General features: G+C 37.3%; 1 protein-coding gene across 1 annotated transcript in view; it reads left to right on the forward strand.

The window, feature by feature from the left end:
* The window catches only part of nos1 (nitric oxide synthase 1 (neuronal)), a 61,612-nt gene that overhangs the window by 18,496 nt on the left and 21,563 nt on the right, over nucleotides 1-21,553 (forward strand). The window contains exons 5-17 of the mRNA XM_051895264.1: nucleotides 4,667-4,812; nucleotides 5,245-5,407; nucleotides 5,730-5,821; nucleotides 8,687-8,828; nucleotides 9,311-9,450; nucleotides 11,153-11,327; nucleotides 11,955-12,056; nucleotides 13,666-13,860; nucleotides 15,662-15,747; nucleotides 17,624-17,768; nucleotides 20,533-20,637; nucleotides 20,907-20,965; nucleotides 21,215-21,331. Of these exons, the coding sequence (XP_051751224.1) occupies nucleotides 4,667-4,812; nucleotides 5,245-5,407; nucleotides 5,730-5,821; nucleotides 8,687-8,828; nucleotides 9,311-9,450; nucleotides 11,153-11,327; nucleotides 11,955-12,056; nucleotides 13,666-13,860; nucleotides 15,662-15,747; nucleotides 17,624-17,768; nucleotides 20,533-20,637; nucleotides 20,907-20,965; nucleotides 21,215-21,331 (1,667 nt within the window). The remainder of the gene's footprint in view (nucleotides 1-4,666; nucleotides 4,813-5,244; nucleotides 5,408-5,729; nucleotides 5,822-8,686; nucleotides 8,829-9,310; nucleotides 9,451-11,152; nucleotides 11,328-11,954; nucleotides 12,057-13,665; nucleotides 13,861-15,661; nucleotides 15,748-17,623; nucleotides 17,769-20,532; nucleotides 20,638-20,906; nucleotides 20,966-21,214; nucleotides 21,332-21,553) is intronic.

Genomic DNA, 21,553 nt, shown 5'->3' on the forward strand with positions numbered 1-21,553 from the left:
ATATCACACAATTCCGACTTTATGATTCGCAATTGTGAGTTTATATCTCGCAATTCTGAGAAAAAAAAGTCAGAATTGTGAGATAAAAAGTTGCAATTACTTATTTTTTTATTTCATGGCGGAAACAAGCTTCCATAGAAATGGTTTATGAAGTAATTTAAATGACCTGCATGTAATCAGAAACCTCGCGCACATAAAATACTGAAATAACGAGCGTTTCAGGTATTAATGAGATAATTCAAATTCAAAATTCAAATTTATTTATAAAGCACTGAATAAAACAACAACGTGACCATAGTGCTGTACAAACAGTAACACAATTAGCAGAAGACAATTTTTTAAAAAGGAACACATCCATATAATTATATAAGTAATATAAAAAGAAACCTTAAAAAGACAGTCAAAATACATCTTAACTAGGATCAGAAGAGGCATATATGATACTAGCAACCTCCGCACTTATCTATGATCGAACGCTATAATATGTTTTCAAGTGACTTTTAAACTGACCGAGCGTCGGTACGTCCCTAATATATAACTGCAGGCTGTTCCATAATTTAGGGGCAGCGACCGCAAACGTGTGGTCCCCTCTGGATTTCATCTTAGACCAGGGAACAACAAGAAGTTTCTGTGATTGAGATCGTAGGGATCTTATTGGCTTTTGTTCCTGAATTAGATCAGCAATATAAGATGGTGCTAAGCCATGTAGAGATTTAAATACAAATAATAAAATTTTAAAATGAATCCTAAAAGAAACAGGCAGCCAATGCAATGATTTTAACTCCGGGGTAATATGATCTAATTTACCAGTGCCTGTGAGCATTCTTGCAGCCACATTTTGTAATGTCCAAAAAATACTTTAACACAGACCCTTGAGGAATACCACACGATAAAGGTGATGAGGCTGATGTACACTCACCCATACCAACAGAGAAACTTCTATTTAACAAATAGGATTTAAACCAATTTAAGGCATTTCCAGAGATGCCAGCACATGTTTCAAGTCGTGAGATGAGAATATGATGGTCAATTGCGTCAAATGCTGCTGTGAGATCTAAAAGCAAAAGTGCAGTCATATTCCCTTGATCGGTTGTCAAAAAAATATCATTCAAAACCTTTAATAATGCTGTTTCTGTGCTATGATGCTTCTTAAAACCTGACTGAAATACTTCACAAATAGACTCCAGTTGAATAAGAACACTTTTCTCTAAAATCTTGGCCAGAAATGGAAGTTTAAAAATTGGTCTATAGTTGCAGAGAACGCTCTTATCCAGATTTTCTTTTTTCAGTAAGGGCTGAACTACAGCGTGTTCACACAATCACACATAGATGCATTCAAATCCAATACTGGTTGCAAGATATATACCACAAATTGCAAGTAATATTGTATATAATCAGAAAGCACATTCACATGCGCTTAACTGTGCGCGATACACATTTACTTGATAAACAGGCAACTTACATTTGTTTATTGATGCACACTTTTGCACACACAGTCCTGCCCGCACCTTCCGCTGAGTCTCTGCTGATGATGGAAAGTAGCGCATGTGCACAGAACTCAACCTTTCTAACAAAAACTATATATTTGATTATGATAATGATATGAAATGGATAGATAGATAGATACACAATGGTTCTAGCTACAAGATTTTTTATCTGCACTTTGTTTCAGTCTCTGTAGCCAAAGAGGGACCTTAATACATTTTCCTGTGATCAAAATCATTAGGCCTATTTCATTGCTTATTCAGGTGTATACAAAGTAATATAATAACAACAAGAAAGAAACATCAGGAATGGCTCAGTGTGAGAGGTTCATGCAGCGTTGACATTGTGTCGGAATTACCGTAATTACAAAATGACAACTCTGAGATTCTACTTCAGCTCAGACACAAGAATGAATTGTTTCTATGGCAACACTCATAACACCAAAATGGATCCAAGTGTGGCTTTGTTGGTACAGTAATGACCGAAAAATACTTTATCACCACCTTAATTCACCTCTTGCAAAATATTAAAATGCCATATCAAACAGAGGTTGCCAAAAAAGTAGCTTTAGCTGCTTCCATCTTGGTTGTTTTTACATGATGTCACACTCACAACAGTCTAGTGTGAAAACTCTAGAAAATGAATTCAACAAACATGTGAGCCATTTTCACAAGTCGGAAACTCATAATTATGGTAATTCGGACATAACGTGGAACTAGAGCTGACTTTTACTATTCGCATTTGCTTGCAATTTAGCTTCTCCTATAGAATCCATATGTTGTGAAGTTTAAAATTAACTTTCGCCTTCCACTGTAGACATAAATCTGTACAACAACATGTTCGCAGATCTCTCAACATCTCTCTAAATCTGAATCATCCTTCCAAGAGGGGGTTATGAAGTTCTGCGCACTTTCATGAGAGGATGGCTTTGCATGCTAATTGATGCTAATTACAGATGGTATAATTTATAATATATCACATTCTGAAGGATTTTTGGGTTGAATCTCCAACTCTACAGAATGTGACAGCTGCAAGACTGCATTCACAGTCCCTTATGGTGGGTGAATGTGAAGAAACTAATGAAAGTCTTATTTTATTTTTAACATTCTTATGCTAAGCGCCATCAGTATAAATGCTTGTTTGGTTAGTCACACAGGTGTCCTAGTACATGCCACGGTTAGGACAAATGGGTAAGTTATACTTCGTTAGGGCAAGTAATAGTCATGGTATCCTGAGTTAGTTTAGAGACAGTATAAGGGGAGGATAAAAAAATAAATTAAAAGTTGAAACATTCAGTAAGGTGGTTGGAGGACAATGTAGGATGAAACAGCAGAAAACTATTAGCAGTTTTCAATGTGTTACTTGCCATTTCTTTCTGAGTGAAAATTGTTTCTACACCATTTTTTAACCCTTCTATTGTGAACCATTTTACATCATTTTAATTTCAGTCCCAGACTAAAATTCATGTTTGAGCTGTTTTAACTGAATGCAACTTGCACTGACATATCTTAAAATATGTCAGTGCTGTTGTTTTGTCTCAAGATGCACATTAGTAATGTTTTATTTTTCTAAGGCATGTTTAAAAGCTACTTAAATGCCCTAACTGAACTAAGACCTACAGTAATCCTGGCTTAATCTAAGCCCTCTCTGTGAAACCGTGCCATAATGTATTAATGTAAAACTAATAACTCGCCCTTTGTGGTTTGCTTTATGCACATTAATTATTAATTGGTAGATACCATGCATTTTGTTCTTGTTCTTTGTTTGTTGTGGTTGGACTACTACTTTTTGTTCATGCCGTGAGCTCATACAGTAAATACGAGGGTGTTACCAAGATGGCCACCTAGTGAACTGACTTGCTTTAAAGGGAGTTTGGTTATTTTGGGCTGGTTACTCTAAAACTGTTGAACGTTATGGGTCAGTGGTTTAAATGCTTCACCAGACTGAAAGGGCAATTTGGGACATCGAAACAAGCCAGTCCTTAATTAAACAGCACTAGCTTGGATAGGCTTGTTGTTATTTTTCAGCTCTGTCTTTGCCATTTCACCCCTAATCCAGTGAACATATTAACAGCTACAGAAAGTGACAGTGCACTTCAAATCTAATCTTATTATAGTGACCATATGAGTATTTTCCTCAAGGCAATGAGCGACTTCCGTTCCTCTCTTTGCTTTTTCTCATCAAGCTCTGATGAAGCCTGCCACTTATCACTTAACAATATGATTTCCATACATTTTCAATTAATATGCTCATGAAACACACATAATAAATACTGAAGTTCTGTGTTTTTTCACACACCCACTATGTGATTAGATCATGATACATATTCACTGCCTAACTTAAAAGGGTCATATTGCGTGACTGCAAGGTTTGCAGCATGTAATCAACACATAATATTAGCCTTTTTCATTGCCGTAACCAAGTTGCAGTGTTTGTACTGTATGCGTAAAAAGCCTCTACCTATTTTCACTACCAGATTATCAATTAAGACTTATTTCATATATTAGTTAAGTCATGAAACTCTAGAGGGCACAGGCTGATAGGTGCTTTACATGCAATATGCAAGCAATCACATCATTACCACATGGCACAAGCTGATTGGCCTCTGCTGATCCTGCAGCCAATGAGATTGCTTGCTCAACATTTAAGTAGTCTGGTTCATTGTTTGCTATAAACAAGTCCTGCACCATGCTATTAGAGTTCCTCTGAAACCTTCCACCTCCCCAGCTCCACCTGCCTAGATCTGCTATGGGATTTATGTAAATCTTTTTATGCAGCAGCAGCAGCATATCTTACATGCTCAGCATATCTGTGTATCTAGTAGCAGTAGCAAGTCCATACTTGCTCTGCAGCAACAGCAATGTAACAGATCTAGTCCACCAAGATCAAGATCATTGACATATTCATTAACATGATAAAACTAACTACGAGAGTTGTCGTAATTTTATGCAGCAGCCTAGAATTGTTAAGAAAAAACAAGCTGTGTATGTACAGTAAATAATACCACTTGGATGTAAATTAATTGATAATTAAAGGAATTACTCAATGTGCTTAACCAGGCATCACATCAGCGTCTGCCTGCTGTTGCAGTTAAGCTCCTATGGACACAATATGTGTGATGTAGCATGTTTGGATTTGCACACTCAGTTTTCTTATTGTGCTAGTTGCTTTTTATTCGCAGGTTCCGATCTGCACCGAGCGTGTTTGTATAGGCTCTGTTATGGTGCCAAACCAGCAGAGTCGCAAACCAGATGAAGTCCGAAGAAAAGACGAACTGCTACCACTTGCAACAGATTTCATTGACCAGTACTACACATCAATCAAAAGGCAGGAGAAAAACTAAATTTTAATACATAAAAATATGTAAACATTCTTCTGCACTGCATAGATAGATAGATAGATAGATAGATAGATAGATTATTATTAAATAAAGGACCATTTATAGGACTTTTTTTTATCAGAAAATATTGTTCTTACGCCACTGACCGACTCCATTTTGTTCTTGTTTTAAGCATACACCTTATGAACGTGCTTTAAAATTGCTATTGAAGTAAGAAAACTTATTTCAAGATATACTATCCGAAAACAAATTTCTCAAATATATATTTTTTTAGGGATTTTTAGATATTTTCCAAGAAAAAAAAATGCTGATTTAGAATTATTTATTTGCTGTTTGTTTGTTTGTTTATTCAGTGCTTAGCTTCCCTTGTTAATTTTCTTATAAATACACCTCTATATGATTGGCTTCTGTCTGAACAGATGCGGCTCAAAGGCTCATGTTGACCGGCTAGAAGAGGTCAAAAAAGAGATTGAAACTTCTGGAACATATCAGTTGAAAGACACAGAGCTAATCTATGGGGCCAAACACGCATGGAGAAATGCAGCTCGCTGTGTGGGACGGATTCAGTGGTCCAAATTACAGGTATTGAGCTAGATTTTATAATATTACAAGATTTCTTGTCCTAGATCCTTGGATGACCCTAGATCCAAACCCAGTCCCTAATCGTACCTGAAAATGGTCATTTCAGAAGCATGTCATACTTAAATAAATTACAATTTTCCATTACACAAACATTAAATGTAAATCCAACTATCTTCAGAGTAACATCAAAGCTTGTATTTCCACAAATGCAATATACCATTCCATTCATCTCATCAAGAGCTACAACAGTGTGATAACTATTGAAATGCAGTGATAATAGAAAAAAGAATGTGTCCTAAAAGGCGAATTTCTCTCCGTCGAGGTGTTTGACGCTCGAGACTGCACAACCGCTCATGGAATGTTTAATTACATCTGCAACCACATCAAATACGCCACCAACAAAGGAAACCTCAGGTTAGTGTGGTCGTTTTTCACCAGCTCCTTTCTCTTCCTGTCTTTTTTCTGCATCTCCTTTTCTCTGCAACTTGCCTCCTTCCCTGTCAAAGTGTGTGTTCCCATTCTCTCTTTGTCACCTTGTTCCACAGCCCTCAGTACAGCACCTGCCACAGCATTGCCGAGCGCTGGCACCGCTGCCACGTTACAAAGCTAATCATACACGACACTTACTCTCTGTTCTGTTTAATTAGCGTCAGTCTAACAGAATGATTAGAGCCTGGGAGAGTGAGAGAGAGGGGCGAGGAAAGGGAAAATTAAAACAAGAAGAGAGGAAACGCTGTTATACAGGCAAAAGCCCCCACGCTTGCTTCTTACATCACCAGGACCTGCCAGAATAAACGTCAGAGGTCTCCTACACTCTTTTTCTGCACATAAACAAATCAAGGCACATTTCTCTGTTAGCAAGAAAAGCTTCTCTGCGCTTTTGCAAACAGGCTGGTGACCCAAATTTCATCCGAGAGTGACGGAACTTGTTATTTAGATTAGTTGGACTGACACTTTGTGCTCTTAGCATACTGTTGAAGTCAGTAAACAAATAAAGGCACCTCAACACTGTTGGAGCGCCGACGTGACGTCAATGCGATGTATTTTCAGCAGTGAAGCACGTTTCTGTTTGCTTATGGAAAAGATGGGGTAGTTTGATTTCAAAAGCACTTAAAATGATAAACTCTATTATATAATTACCATTATCTGGATGGTAATGCTAAATAATTAGCTTTACCCTGCTGAAAAAAAAAACACTGGTAAGATCAGTTGTTTTTAAGCAGAGTACAGCTGATTATATAGCATTACCCTGTTAAAATAGCTAACTTTATAGTACAATTTAATGTTTTTGGTCTTAGTCTTTAGGATGGTCTTGCAGCCTGGCAAATTTTTTTTAGCTGCATGGGCTGTTAGATAGTTTCCTTGCCAAAAACTCATGTAAAACCAGCATGACCAGACTTAAAGACATTGAAGACTAGCAAACTGGATTTTTTTTAGTTCTTTATATCTGGAAAGTACTATTTATTAGCATTATCTCAATGGCAGCCTATTATTGGACAAATTTTTTGAAATGTCCATCCTAACAAAATTAATTATCAATATATTTTCCAGAAGATAATTACTATCTTTGTTGCAGTGCATTAACATGACCACAAAGCTAACAGCAGTATAAAGCTTGTAATTGCAATTTAAAAGTTGGATATGTAGCCTACATACAGTATACTCACATAAGCTATATATACTATCACAAATATATACTAATATATACCTAATATATACTGTCACAAAATTTAAACTATATCATCACACGCCTCTTTATATAAAGTTGGATGTATAAGTATATCCAATTTTTTACCCACATGAAACCCCTCCGGTCCTACTCGCACCACTCCGAGCAGGATTCAAACCACCGTGTCCGGCATGGGAGGTTGGAGCTTTAACAAGGACGCCAAAGACCGCAGCCTCTAGCATCAGTCACTAGTGCACCACTTGAGATCAGGGGAGTGAGGTTTACCCGCACAACTCTTAGGTCGTGTTTCCCCCAAAGCATTTTTAGCCAGCTGAAAACACCAGCACTCTTCTGAAAACGCCTTGCTGCGGGTGCTTGGGAGTACTTCAGTGGCGCAGCGTTTTTTTCAGTTGAGTGGTATGATACGGAATTTCTGTGGAACTGTTACTAGTATCTGATTTCGCAAATAGTTTGTTTCTTAGTATAAAATTGTTGACACAATGTAACATACTTGCTCTGGCACTAGTTTTGGATGAAGAGATGTTCTTGTTGTCATTCGTTGTCATTGTACAAGCAGAATGTGACGGTTGGTCAGTGTGGTATTTGTCCCGCCCTCCTCCACTGTGATTGGACTGCTGGGTTAAAAGTGACAGTGATGAGCGCTGCGTTTTACCCAAAGTTGAACATTCTTCAACTCTCAGCAACCTGTAAAAAAAAATAGATGCTCAACGCCTCGTCACACTGCTGCCGTTTTAAAAACGTGGCTCTCCCATTGTAAACATTTGGAAAAATACGCTAGCCTTGGGAAAAAATGCTTTGGTGGACACACGGCCTTACTAACCTACCTCCGTTACACTCACCCCCCTAAACCTCACTCCCATCCGGGTCACGGCACCAATGAAACCCCTCCAGTTTTACTCGCCCCTCTCCAAGCAGGATGCGATCAGGCATTTCTGGCATGGGAGGCAAGCACACTAACAAGGATGCTAAAGACCACAGTCTCTAGCTTCTGTCGCTAGTGCACCTCTTGAGATCACGGGAGTAAGGGTTACCCGTACAGCTCTTACTAGCTTGCCTTCACCACACTCACCCCCCTAAACCTCACTCCCATCCGGGTCACGGCACCAATGAAACCCCTCCGGTTCTATCCGTCCTGCTCCAAGCAGGAATTGAACCTGCATTTATGGCATGGGAGGGGGACACACTAACAAGAACGCTAAAGACCGCAACCTCTAGTGTCTGTCGCTAGTGCGCCTCTTGAGATCAGGGGAGTGAGGTTTACCTGCACAGCTCTTACTAGCTGGCCTTCGTTACAAACTTACCCTCATACATACATATGTAAAATGTAAACTATATTATTGCCCAGCTCTAATGTGCTAAATGCAACTATAAGGTATGAATACATTAGGCAATAGGCTGCTTTGAAACAATATGTATTGTAAAAAGCACTATACAAATAAAAATGCCTTGACTTAACAGACATGGACTGGGAGTCACTTAAGTTTGATTTCATGGAATCTATAAAACTGCCTGAATTAAAAGATTAGAACTGTAAATCCACCAGAGGGATCTCAGCATTACCTCAATGATCTCTTGTCTCTGATGTGTAGATCGGCTATTACCATCTTCCCCCAGAGGACAGACGGGAAGCATGACTTCCGGGTGTGGAACAGCCAGTTGATCCGGTATGCAGGCTACAAGCAGCCTGATGGATCAATTCTCGGAGATCCAGCTTCTGTGGAGCTTACAGAGGTGAGATGGGAAGCTACATTGCAATAATTCCAATTGTCAGAGTCACAGGCATCACAAAAACATCCTACTTACATATTAATTGAAGCAGTACACACAAGAATAAAGAGTCAAACTGATTCATACAAAACTTTTCTTGGCATCATAGGTATTTCTTATAATTAGGATGACGTTTGTTTAATTTAATATTACTATTTGTTTTTGAGTTGTTTTAGGGCAGTGCAATCTGTATTTTGGAACATGATAGCTGTTTTCTAGCTGAGATAAACAAGTTAAAAGCTGGTCCAAGATAGCTGGGTGAACCAACATGTTCCAAAAACCAGCTTGACTACCTTAGGACCGACTGGTAGCTGGTTTGTTGCTGGTTCAAGATGGTCTAGCAGCCAATGACCACAGTTAACAGTTTTAAGATGGATTTTCCAGCAGGTATTTATCTGTTAGATGGTCCTATAGAAGTTGTGTTCTTGTTTGTTTTTGACTTACAGATCTGTATACAGCAAGGATGGAAAGCTCCAAAAAGCCGGTTTGATGTTTTGCCCCTTCTTCTCCAAGCTAATGGGAACGATCCTGAGCTTTTTGAGATTCCTGATGATCTTGTACTTGAGGTTCCCATCTTACATCCAAAGTAAGAAGAACCAAACATATTGTAGAGTTTTTTGGGGGTCAGTCTGTTTGGTGAAACATTGTTGAATCACGTCAGTGCTTAAAACGCTTTGCACCTGAAATGTTTTTCAACCCAGATTATGATAATACCCTGCGTCAGTACATACCAAAGGGAAATCACATATCAGAGAGGCTGTAATGTGCAGAGCTTCAGGATGCATAGCAACAGAGAACTCAAGCTGAGAGAGTGCCTCTTATGCACGTACATTCAGGAACGTGGGCTAATTTGGCATAAAACTTGCCCTTTTTCCAGATCCTGCCTCAGTTTGCTTGTTTAATGCTGTCAGTTTGACACTGATGTGTCTCAGAGATGATCAGACTGAGATACTTGACATAGGTCTAGATCTCATAAGTCATGCAGATGAAGTTCAACTTCTCATCAAACACTCAGGTAAAGTAGATGCCAATAAAGGTTCTTTATTGGCATCTATGGTTCAATGAAGAACATTTGACATCCATGGAACCTTTCCATTGCACTAAAGGTTCTTTAATGTGGAAAGAGGTTCTTTAGATTATTAAAATGTTCTTCACACTAAGAGAAAGATGGTTCTTTTAAGAACTGATCAATGAAAGGTTCATTGGGGAAACAAAAATGGTTCTTTTAAGGCATAAGGCAAAAAAAAAACAAAAAAACTATTTTTAAGAGTGAAGGGTAATAGTGGATAAATGCAATTAAATTGAATGAAATTTATGAAGATATAAGTGAAATCAGTAAGTCCCTAAAAGTCAGCTACATGTTCTAGTGACTGAGTAAAAAGTAAAACAAAATGTTTTCTTCTGCTCAAACACTGCTCAATTGCGAAATAAACAACTAGACTTTTGTGGCATAAATGAAAATGACAGTGGTGCTGCTCTTATTCAAGAAAATTGCGATTAGGCCATTCTTGAGGAGTAAACCTTGAATTCTGTGTTGAAGTTTGGCTAAAATATGCTTGTTTTATACCCGCAATGTTCCTGTGATTTAAAATGTGTGGGAGGTTTTTATACAGTATGCGAGCAATTTTGACATTATGAAGTCAAATGCACACAAATCAAACATTCTGAGGAAATGGCCACATACCTGAAGCACTGGTAGAGATATTACCATTATGAGACGGTTAGCAGAAAAGAACAATTTTCAGCACTCAACTTTCGCATTGATATAATGCCCATTATTGACAGTTTGTCTCAAAACTCTCAAAGAATTGACCAGCCAAACAAACACACCTAAATGGAGGAGATGCATTTGCATATAGTTTCTTTTCAAGAAAAATGCTGGTATTATGCTGTGACAATAATGGACTTGACCACTGCATTATTTAGCGCAATAATTGTGTGAATACTTCTGCATGGCTCAGCCATTCTGCATTTATAACAGACGGGTGGAAATGGCCTTTTAGCTCAACACCTGAGACACCTGCAGGTGCTGGTTTAGAGATAATGACAGTTTTGGCAGTGCTTACTATGTTTTTGCATTCACTTACAGAGAAATTATGATGAACACTGTAAATGGAGTACACTTCAAGCTTAATGGTGTACATCTGCATATGCCAAGATATTCCACTGACTGCATTATGTTATGCAAATAAACCCCAAGAACCTTTCGCTGCAAAACATTTCCGCATGTAACTTTTCTGCCTGTGCTGGGTTTAATATTGTCCACTCTCCTGTCTGTGTCTGTCTAGGTTTGAATGGTTTAAGGAGCTGAATCTAAAGTGGTACGGCCTTCCTGCTGTGTCAAGCATGCTGTTAGAGATCGGAGGACTGGAGTTCACCGCCTGCCCCTTCAGCGGCTGGTACATGGGGACCGAGATCGGTGTCAGAGACTTCTGCGACAGCTCTCGATACAACATACTTGAGGTACCATACCAGACACCCATAAATCACCCCTGCATTACTGAGAAAAAAAAAAAAAATAATCACACTTTCGAACTCAAACCTTAACATGCATATGCATTAGATATTTACCCCAGCAGGAAATTAGGAATGACAAGTTTGTGTTTGATCATCCATTATAATGGATTAAGTTAATTATACGGTATATTACGCATTGTTTATCATTTTTTGAATTCCTCTCTGTATTTTAAAATTTAAGCAGATTTTAATTCATAAACATGCTGCTTTCATTCATCATGTTTTTATGCTCAGTCAGTATTAAAATTTCTTCTTCACATTTCCATTGTACTATGAAATAAATTCTAAAAGACAATGAGCCAATAACATTCCAACTGTTTACCACTTATAAAAATTTATGAATCAGCCTTCATATAAAAAGGTTTTTAAGATCATGAGAAATACATATTCATGTCAAGTGTGTCCAAAGTTTTGACTGGAAATGTATTTTTAGAGTCTTCCTGGTCGCTCCAGATCTTCCAGATCTATAGAGGCCGATCACGAGTGGCAGTTCTATTAACCTCGGTTCAGATCCAGAGAGAATACAGTATGAATAGTCTCCCTGTACAGTATGATTAATTCCCTCTATTACAGGAAGTAGCTACAATGATGGGGCTGGACACGAGGAAGACTTCATCCCTGTGGAAGGACCAGGCACTGGTGGAGATCAACATCGCAGTCCTTTATAGCTTTCAGGTAGGATGAACGCATATGGATGGATGAATCTCAGGAAAATATGTCAGAATCATATTTAAAATCATAACGAAAATATAGCCTATTTTAGTATCATTAATAGTTTGGACATGTGGCTTCGTTTTCATCTATCTATCGATCTATAGCTTTTTTTTTAATAAAATAAGTATAATTTATAAGCAGTGCAATAAATACTACCACAGTTTAAATATTAATACTTTATTTTACTTTTTCATTTTAACTGGACATGAAGATGTGCTGACTTGGCATGTAAATAATGTCACAACATCAAAAAAGCCCCTAAAAATAAGCTTTATTGTTTTTATACAAAATACAATTTCTAATTCGTTTTTTTTCTTCTTTTGATTTTGTTGTCAAACCCAACCCAGACATGTTTTTGACAGGCTTTGTGAAGTTCACCCACATGTAATCTTAAACTCAGCCTTATTTTCAGTCACGTTTATTTGTATTTGCCAGTATCTCATTTTTTCAGTCCATCTCTTTACACAGCTTCTCCAAGAGCCTAAAAGCAAATCCCTGCGTTCGCATTTATGCAGCATTCATAGAGACTCGTGCAAGCAGACAAAACATTAACCGGCTTTCACAAATCAAAAGGCTGAATCCCTTCTGTTCTATTCATTATAGTTAAGCACCTTGGACATTTAACTGAAAGCTCCTGTGACTGAAGAAGCATGTTTATTGATATTTATTGCACACCCCCTGCAGTTTGTTTACCCACAAGACCTTATTCCTCGCTTAAAAGGCTTTTACTGTACGGTTTCAACACTGATAAACTAATTAGACGTTAGTAAGTAGCTGTGTTCAGTTTCTTATCTTTCATAATGGCGGATGGAGTCAAAACAATGACAGATAACAATTAAATCTACTTGGAAAACTAGACGTGCTGCAGTACAAGCCAATCTGAGGATTTAATAGCAGGTTGTATTGACTTACGTCAACATGCTGCATTAAGCATTACAAGCTATCTAAAATGCATTTGAAAATAACCATGTCCATGAATGCACAAAATTACGGGCATTGTTGCTATCCGTACTGGATTTGTGTCAGAAAAAAAAGCACAATTTTGGGATTGCACAATATTATTGGCATTTCCTTTGTCAAGCATTGACATTTTATTGCATTTAATACTTCATGATTCTATTATAGAACATCTGATAATTGTATATTATAGTAAAAGACAATATACTTTTCAAAACAAGTACTTCAGAATACTAAGTAAACCCAAAAACTAACATGTACCTCTTTTATTTTTCATTAATTTCTTTATTTAAGAATCAGTTTTTACATTGTTGGTTTGCATTGTGTTGTGTTTTTCCATGAGATTAGATAACCAGCTTACTCAGAAAGACCATACTGGTTGATTCAAGTCAAGTCACCTTTATTTATATAGCACTTTATAAAATACAGATTGTTTCAAATCAGATTTACAGTGATAAACATGAAAATAAGCAGCTTTAAAAAGACAATAGTGTCATTATTCAGCTGATATCAGTTCCGAGCTGAATTTAACCTCAGTTTTGGTCTTTTCATAGTTTTTTTTTTTTCAGTCAGTAAGTAAGCAGCCTCTCTCTTTCCAATTTTTCCTTTATAGATGTCAAAGGTTACCATAGTAGACCATCACTCGGCCACTGAGTCCTTCATGAAGCACATGGAGAATGAGTACAGAGTGAGGGGAGGCTGCCCGGGTGACTGGGTTTGGATAGTGCCGCCCATGTCAGGAAGCATTACACCTGTTTTCCATCAGGAAATGCTCAACTATCGCCTAACGCCTTCCTTTGAGTACCAGGTAAGTCTTTTGTCCAGTTTATGTTGAAGTTTGATTGTTTGACTTATTAGTAAAATCGTACATATAGCATAAGCATTAAAGTGCCCCTTTTCATGTAGTGTGTTATCAGTGCTGGGTAGTAACTGATTACATGCAATCTGGATAATGTAATCAGATTCCAAAAAATTAGGTACTTTTAATTAGATTATATTACATTTTAAAATACTCGTAATCAGACTACAGTTAGTTTTTTATCGATTAAATCATTACAAGTTATTCATAAATTATTCATAATTCATTCTACTACTTTTTTATCTTTTAAAATTTCCTTTCTAAAAAGCTTACTGCTTATAGGTTCAGAATGTCTTCTAGGTTTGTGGAATTCACCCTTTACCATGAGTTTGATTGACAGGTGATCTGACCAATCATAAAGCTGAATCCGCCATTTTGTCCAACAAACAAACCAGACAGGAGAGTTAGTAGATTAACATCAGCGAACTTTAACTTGAAAATGGTTTGTATTAACGTCTTTCTGCCATTGAAACAACATACTTTCTGATGTTCATTCATGTTTATTTCGTGCTATAACTAGTAGGAAGAGATTCAAGTTCTGCTTGAACTGAGGTGCTACAGCGATCTGTTACGACACATTAAAGAGCCACAAAACAGTATTTTTTGTTAGAATTTCTTTAAAAAATGACAAAATTGTCTTGTCTGTCGGCACGTTGTCAGTGTCAAGATTATCCTATTCAAATCAATGTGATAAATGAGTTACTGTCGGTCAAAAGTAATCTAAAAGTAATCTAAAAGTAATCAGATTATATTACCTAAAATGTGTAATGTAATGGATTACGTTACTAACTACAATATTTGTCATGTAATTTGGAATCAGTAACTGATTACAATTTGTAAGTAATCTACCCAGCACTGTGTTATATAACTGTTTGTGAATGTAAAAGGTCTGCAAAAGAAAGAACCAATTCTGAACTTCCTGAAATGAGTCGTCAGTAATTCTACTTGCGCAAACCTACGTAGGTTTGTAACAAATTTGCATAAAGTCAGCCTATGGTTTTCACTGGCTGTCGCGAACAACATCTACTTTGACCCGCCCTCAAACACTGTACTTGTACTTGTTGACTGGAAGAGTTTGGTTTGTGTTGCCGACATGTCGGGAAGACGCTGTTTTCTGAAAGCAAACCCACTTTGCACGCACTTCCAAAGGATAAGGACTTTGGCGCGAATTGATATGGTAAAACCAAAGTTTAAATAAAAAGTTTATGAGATAATCGAGATAATCTTTACAAATGAACACAACTTTTAGGAATCTTGAAGCCTAAATACAATGAAAGCTTAAAAAAATCACGAGTGAGGTGTTACTGATGTATTTTGTCGTGGAATAAATATCTTGAGTTATGTTAACCGCAGACCTAATTTCAGCCATTTAACAAAAAAACAAAAAACAAAAAAACATTAAAAACCATTGACTTCAGGATGATGAAACCAACTTGTTTCAGGGTTTTATGACTCATTTCTTGTATTATAATCACTTGATCACAATTAGCCTGTACTTTTTAAATGTTTTTAACCAAGTAAATCCAAATGTAGTCTTAATGTTTTTTTAAAAAAAATAAATCTTAAACATCTTATTTAGTTTTATTTTTGAATAACTAAACCTGGCTCTCGCCATGAACATTGCCATAGAAGCTGGAATGGCGTTAAAAAAGGAAAGGAAAAAACAAAAAACAATCAGCCTGTTGTGCTCATAATTGAAATGAGCTCTGCTGCTTTCTCTCTCTCTCTCTCTCTCTCTTTCACTGTCCAGCCTGACCCATGGAACACTCACGTGTGGAAAGGGGTGAATGGAACACCCACAAAGAAAAGAGCGATTGGATTCAAGAAACTTGCCAAGTGAGTGGGTGAAGAGCTCGAGACCTTTGCGCTGTTTGTTTTTTTTCTTGAGCACAAAGTGTATGTTGAGTTTAACCTGCACAACGCTTCCGAGGCCAGCCGTCTGCAGCGCTCCAAATCTTTGCCAGCCTTTTGTTGTAATTTTAACCCAGAGCTCAGGAACTTCAGTAAGTGGTTGTGTTAATGGCTGTTTAAGAGTGCTTTCCAGCGTATTTTCCTCACAATTATGCTGGAATGGCTGCAAATAGTGTGAGTCTAACTGACTGAATCACACTCAGGTGTAATCAGGTTTCCTTCAGTGTCCCTTTAACGTTCAGCCTCTGTGCTATTACAGTAATTGCCCGCAGGATATAAGTAGCTACGTTTATGTGATTGTGTGGTCTCGGAAATGAGGGGAAAGTGTCTGTTAGTGTGTTAAACTCTCACTAAGAGATCATATTCAGGAATTGCAATGCACATTGCCACAATCGATGAGATTTTTAGTGCAACAATTCATCCTTGCTGACATATGTAACCCAGGAAAAAGACACTGAATATTCAGGTATATAATCGATTTGACTACACTGACACTATCAAATGAGAACAAAACTAACCTTAACTGAATTGAGCTGGATGATGGCACTATTGCCAAGGGTTGCAAGAAAACCCACCCAATTGCTACTCAAAACTAGCCCAACACACTAACCCTGTTAGAATAAATCTCAATCTCAGGTAGATTATTTGTAGTCTCATTCATCAGTTAGAAACAGGTGCCTCAACCCTTGTGGTGTGTGACAGCAGCAGCGTGAGATATCTCGGAAGAATGACCAAGAAGACAAGTAAAAATTCATTTTTTTTTTTTTTTTTTTTTTTAGAAAATATTAGCAGTCCCCCAGTAAAAAAATCTCATTCCAGGGGGTATAATCCTCTTTTTGGCAGGATTCCTCTGGTAAAATTCTCATTCCAGGTGCTAAATATCATGTTATTTGGGGTCGCTTCAACCCACGGACGTGAAAAACAATACGCAGCAACAGTGTTAAAGTAGCCCAATTCCGCAGAAAAACTGAGGACTTAGCAACACTGCTATTGCCTTCTGTAGAGCTTATAATTTTTCAGAATTGATTAATTTTGCAACATAGACACTGTTTTGAACTGAATTTAATCAACATTGAACTAACTTGAGCTGAATAATGACACTATTGTCTTCTGCAGAGCTGCTTATAGCTTAAATTTACTTTTAAAAAACAGCTTTTCACTGTTATACGGTAGGGGGCGCTATTACACATCTTCTGAAAGAGTAGAGAATCTCTGGATCAAAACACAGGCAAAAAAGGAGCAGAAACAAGCGACAAAAGCATTGCTTATGCACATTGTAGTCTTTTTTTTTTTTTTAAAACACTAGATTTTCTCAGCTTTTTGTTCAAAATGTTGCTTTTTTTATGAAACTTACCCACATTTAAGTGTTGATAAAAAAGAATGCATAAAGGTAGAATAAAATGATTTGTTGTTGTTTGCTCTGTTCCTTCCTTTGATATATTGCATGTTCAGATATTCATACAAAATATTCTGGGGGCCATTCAATTTTTGTGAAAATTATCAAAAATGCTGGCAACTTAAAAAAAAACGATGGCGGGGAAAGAATTAATGAACTTTACAAAGTTACTGAACTGAATCAACACTAAACTAACTTGAGTTGAATAATGACACTATTGTCTTTTTAAAGCTGGTTTACATCAGAATTTGAATTTCTTATATCTGATGAAATTTGCATCATTGATTCTGTTATTTTCTTGTTTACTACTGCTTTGAAACAATCTGTATTGCATAAAGCGCTATATACAGTAATGCCATATTGATAAACATATCTGCATCTGACATGTTTGTGTGTGACTTGCAGGGCTGTGAAATTCTCCGCCAAACTCATGGGGCAGGCCATGGCCAAGAGAGTCAAAGCCACCATCTTGTTCGCCACAGAAACTGGGAAATCGCAGGACTATGCAAAAACACTCTGTGAGATTTTCAAGCACGCGTTTGATGCCAAGGTAAGAATGACGGGCTTATTGAACCACACATAATAGATTGACATCTGTGCGTGATTCTTAAAACCCTTCCCGTTCATCCCAGATCAGTGCCTCCAGTGGATTTGCACGTAAACATTGATGTAAACAAAATGACAAAGAATATTGATGCAAGACATGTATATCTGCATATCCCCTTATGGTTTCACAACCAAAATCTCTCTTCCAATTCAAGGCTACAGATTTCAGAGTGAGAAAGCCATTTTCACACCAAAGCGTACTATGCGAGAGCTTACGCAGATGTGTCTTTTGCCACAATTTCTTTTGCTCCAGTGCCATAAAATGCCAAGAATCAATACACCCATGCATTGAGCTGTAGGTTAAGATAAGATCACGTTACGCTCCAAGCTATGTGACATCTCAAACAAGCGTATTGAGTCCATCAAGTATTTAGCCTTGGGATAGCATTTAAATGCAAAGTTATTTTTATAATCTAGCAGAATAATCAATCTTGTTCGTTTGTGCTTGTTATTACGTGATTTACATGCAGATGACGCAAACATACCGCTTCTCTCTCTATTTCTGCATGTCCTGAAGGCGTTTGCCCTGCCACACGCACTGATGCGTCTTTTCTGTTAATTGTATCATGGCGCATTAGCTGCTCGTTAGGCACCGTACGAACTGTTCATTACCGCTACACCCCTTTTGGCGGTACGTCAGGATCAAGAGATAACGTGCCTCCCATTCCTGATGCACATTGTGTGATTTTTCACACTCAAAATCTCTCCGAACGCTTATCTAATAGTCAAACTTTTGCTCCTGGCTTACAAATGAGACAGGAAAAACAATCATGTCTAGTGGAGGAAGTATTATGTATGTTCTCACAAACAGTACTAGTAACTAGATTACATGCTTGCTGGTGCAAAACTGGCCACTGTGATGAAAGGGAGTTCTAGGTGGTTGCTTACTGGCCCAAGTCAAGAAAACCCATTCACAAGTTCTAGATATGACTTGCGCCCCTACTTCAGTTGATTGATTGATTAGCTCAAACAGAATATTGAAGTATAATACAGTATAATACTTGGGTTTGAGTAAAGGTCTTTATCTAAGTAAAAGCCTTAGCCTCGCATATGTATTAGTTTAATAAAAATAATATGACAGACATGTTGCTCTTGAGGGGAAAAAAAAAAAGTAAAAAAGTGGCATAATACACAACAATGCTGTTTTTTTGAGATAGGTATATATGATAATACATAGATATATGATGTTTATATTAGGGGTGTAACAGTACACAGAAGTCAAAGTTCGGTACGTACCTCGGTTTTGGGGTCACGGTTCGGTACGATTTCTGTACAATAGCCAAAATGGTGACACTAGGGTCCAGTTCTCACTATTAACTAACTATTACCTATGACTTTTGCCTTAATAAACTCCTAATTACTACTTATTAATAGTTAGTAAGGTAGTTGTTAAGTTTAGGTATTGGGTAGGATTATGGGATGTAGAATATGGTCATGCAGAATAAGACATTAATATCTGCTTTATAAGTACTAATAAACAGCCAATATCCTAGTAATATGCATGCTAATAAGCAACTAGTGAATAGTGAGAATTGGACCCTAAACTAAAGTGTTACTGGACAAAGGAACAAATCCACAATGCTAAGTTTCTTTTAATTTATTTTGAACAGACAGTAGTGCAAATCACAGTTTGTTCCACCTAGCAGCATTTAGTCCCCTAGTTGGTACAGTACAGCCTCCTATAGTGTAGTAAGCAGAATGCACTCTTGTATTTTTTTGCAGGGCTGATAAAAAACAAAAGGCATTTGGTCACAATCAGCTACAAAACTGAAAAGCATCTTGTGTTATTAAAGTACAAAATAAATAGATTAATGAAAAATAAAACTTGTGCATTAGGAGTGTTACAATTTTCTCTACATAAACAATATTTAAACATTCAAATCTTAAGCCCAAACCCTCCTATACTTAATTTTGACAGTTGAGAGTGTTAGCCTTTCAAAGTATTCTCCTTTGTCCATGAGCGGATAAAGATGCATTCGACGCGTGTGCACTATTTAGTGGACTTTGTTTTTAAGCACTCAAGTTATTTGTGTATGTGCTTCTTCTTCTGCTCTTTTTCCTGTTGTGGCAGTTAGCAAACAGCGTTGTATTACCGCGCACGCCCCCTTCTGGATTGGAGCATGAATTCCCTGTGACTGACTGTACTTTTCGTCTGATTGCATGCACCGAACCTTGATGTCCGAATAATACGGTTCAAGACAAATACATATATATAAGAAATGTATGTTGAGCAGCAAATAGAAAATTAGAACGGCTTCTGAAGGATTATGTGACACTAAAGACTGGAGTAATGATGCTGAAAATTCAGCTTTCCCATAGCAGGAATAAATAACATTTCAAAATGTATTCAAATAGAAAACAGCTACTGTAAATTGTAATAATATTTCACAATATCACGGCTTTTATTGTATTTTTGTTCAAATAAATGGTCTTGGTGAACATAACACATTTCTTTCAAAAAAAAAATTTTGAACACATAAGCACAATTAAGCACATTTCCCCACATTTCTCATTACTGTAATGTGAAAAAAATATATTTATTTATTTATATACTCCTCACTCTATGTCTATAATGATAAGTGGCATAAAACACAACAGTAGTACTAATACAACTATTTAGATGGATGATGTTTACTGAGGTCATAATATCATGTACATATATAGCAGCATAAATTATATATATAATGCGGTATTATATGATCTTGCAGGTGACGTCCATGGATGAATATGACACAGTCGACTTGGAACACGAGACGCTTGTGTTAGTGGTGACAAGCACGTTCGGCAATGGGGACCCTCCTGAAAATGGAGAGGTGAGTTATTAAAATACAAGTTTGCTTTCATACGCTAGTGTTTTACTGAGCACATCAATCATTTTCTTCTGCTTTGAATCAAATTGTCAACACTTCACAACACAACAGAATGTGCTCATCCTGATGATAAAGGACTTCACACATATACTGTACAGTGGAGAACCTGCATTATGCTGGCAGGTCCTGGTTGAATTTGTGATTGTGAACATGCGTGGGAAGGGCCGGTAACTTCTCTCCTGTTTCTCTTTCTCCCCTTTTCCGCTCTACAGAAATTTGGTGCGGCTCTGATGGAGATGAGACATCCCACCACCAGCATAGAGGACAGAAAGTGAGTGTGTGTGTGTGTGTGTGTGTGTGTGTGTGCGCGAGTGGAGTCGCAAGCGAGTGATTTTCTTCTCATCCTCCCACCCATCTGCTTTCCCATAATTAATTTTTTTCTGTTTTTTTTAGTTCACACACCTACATGAAGTCTAACATATATGCATCAGACATACACATTTACGCATAACATGCGTTTCTTCTCTGTACACATTCACATAAACGCCCAAAGAAATCTCTCTCTCTTTCTCTCTCTCAGGACGTACAAAGTGCGTTTTAACAGCGTTTCTTCATATTCTGATACCCGTAAATCCTCCAGCGACGAACCTGAAACCAAAGCCAACTTTGAGAGCACTGGACCTCTTGCTAATGTCAGGTACTGTAGTGCCTGTATGTGTATGTATGTGACTTTGTGTAGATTTGATCTGTATACTTTGGAAAAACAAACAAACAAAAAAGTAAGTACATGTCTGGGTTATTCCACCTCAAAATCAATTAGGATTTAGGATTTTAGATAAATTATGCCACAATACAATTCAAAAAAATATTTGAATTGATTTTTGCATTTAAAAAAGCACAATTAAGCACTCTTCCCCCC

This window comes from Ctenopharyngodon idella, chromosome 5 (genome assembly GCF_019924925.1).
Source record: "Ctenopharyngodon idella isolate HZGC_01 chromosome 5, HZGC01, whole genome shotgun sequence".
Classification (NCBI taxonomy): domain Eukaryota; kingdom Metazoa; phylum Chordata; class Actinopteri; order Cypriniformes; family Xenocyprididae; genus Ctenopharyngodon; species Ctenopharyngodon idella.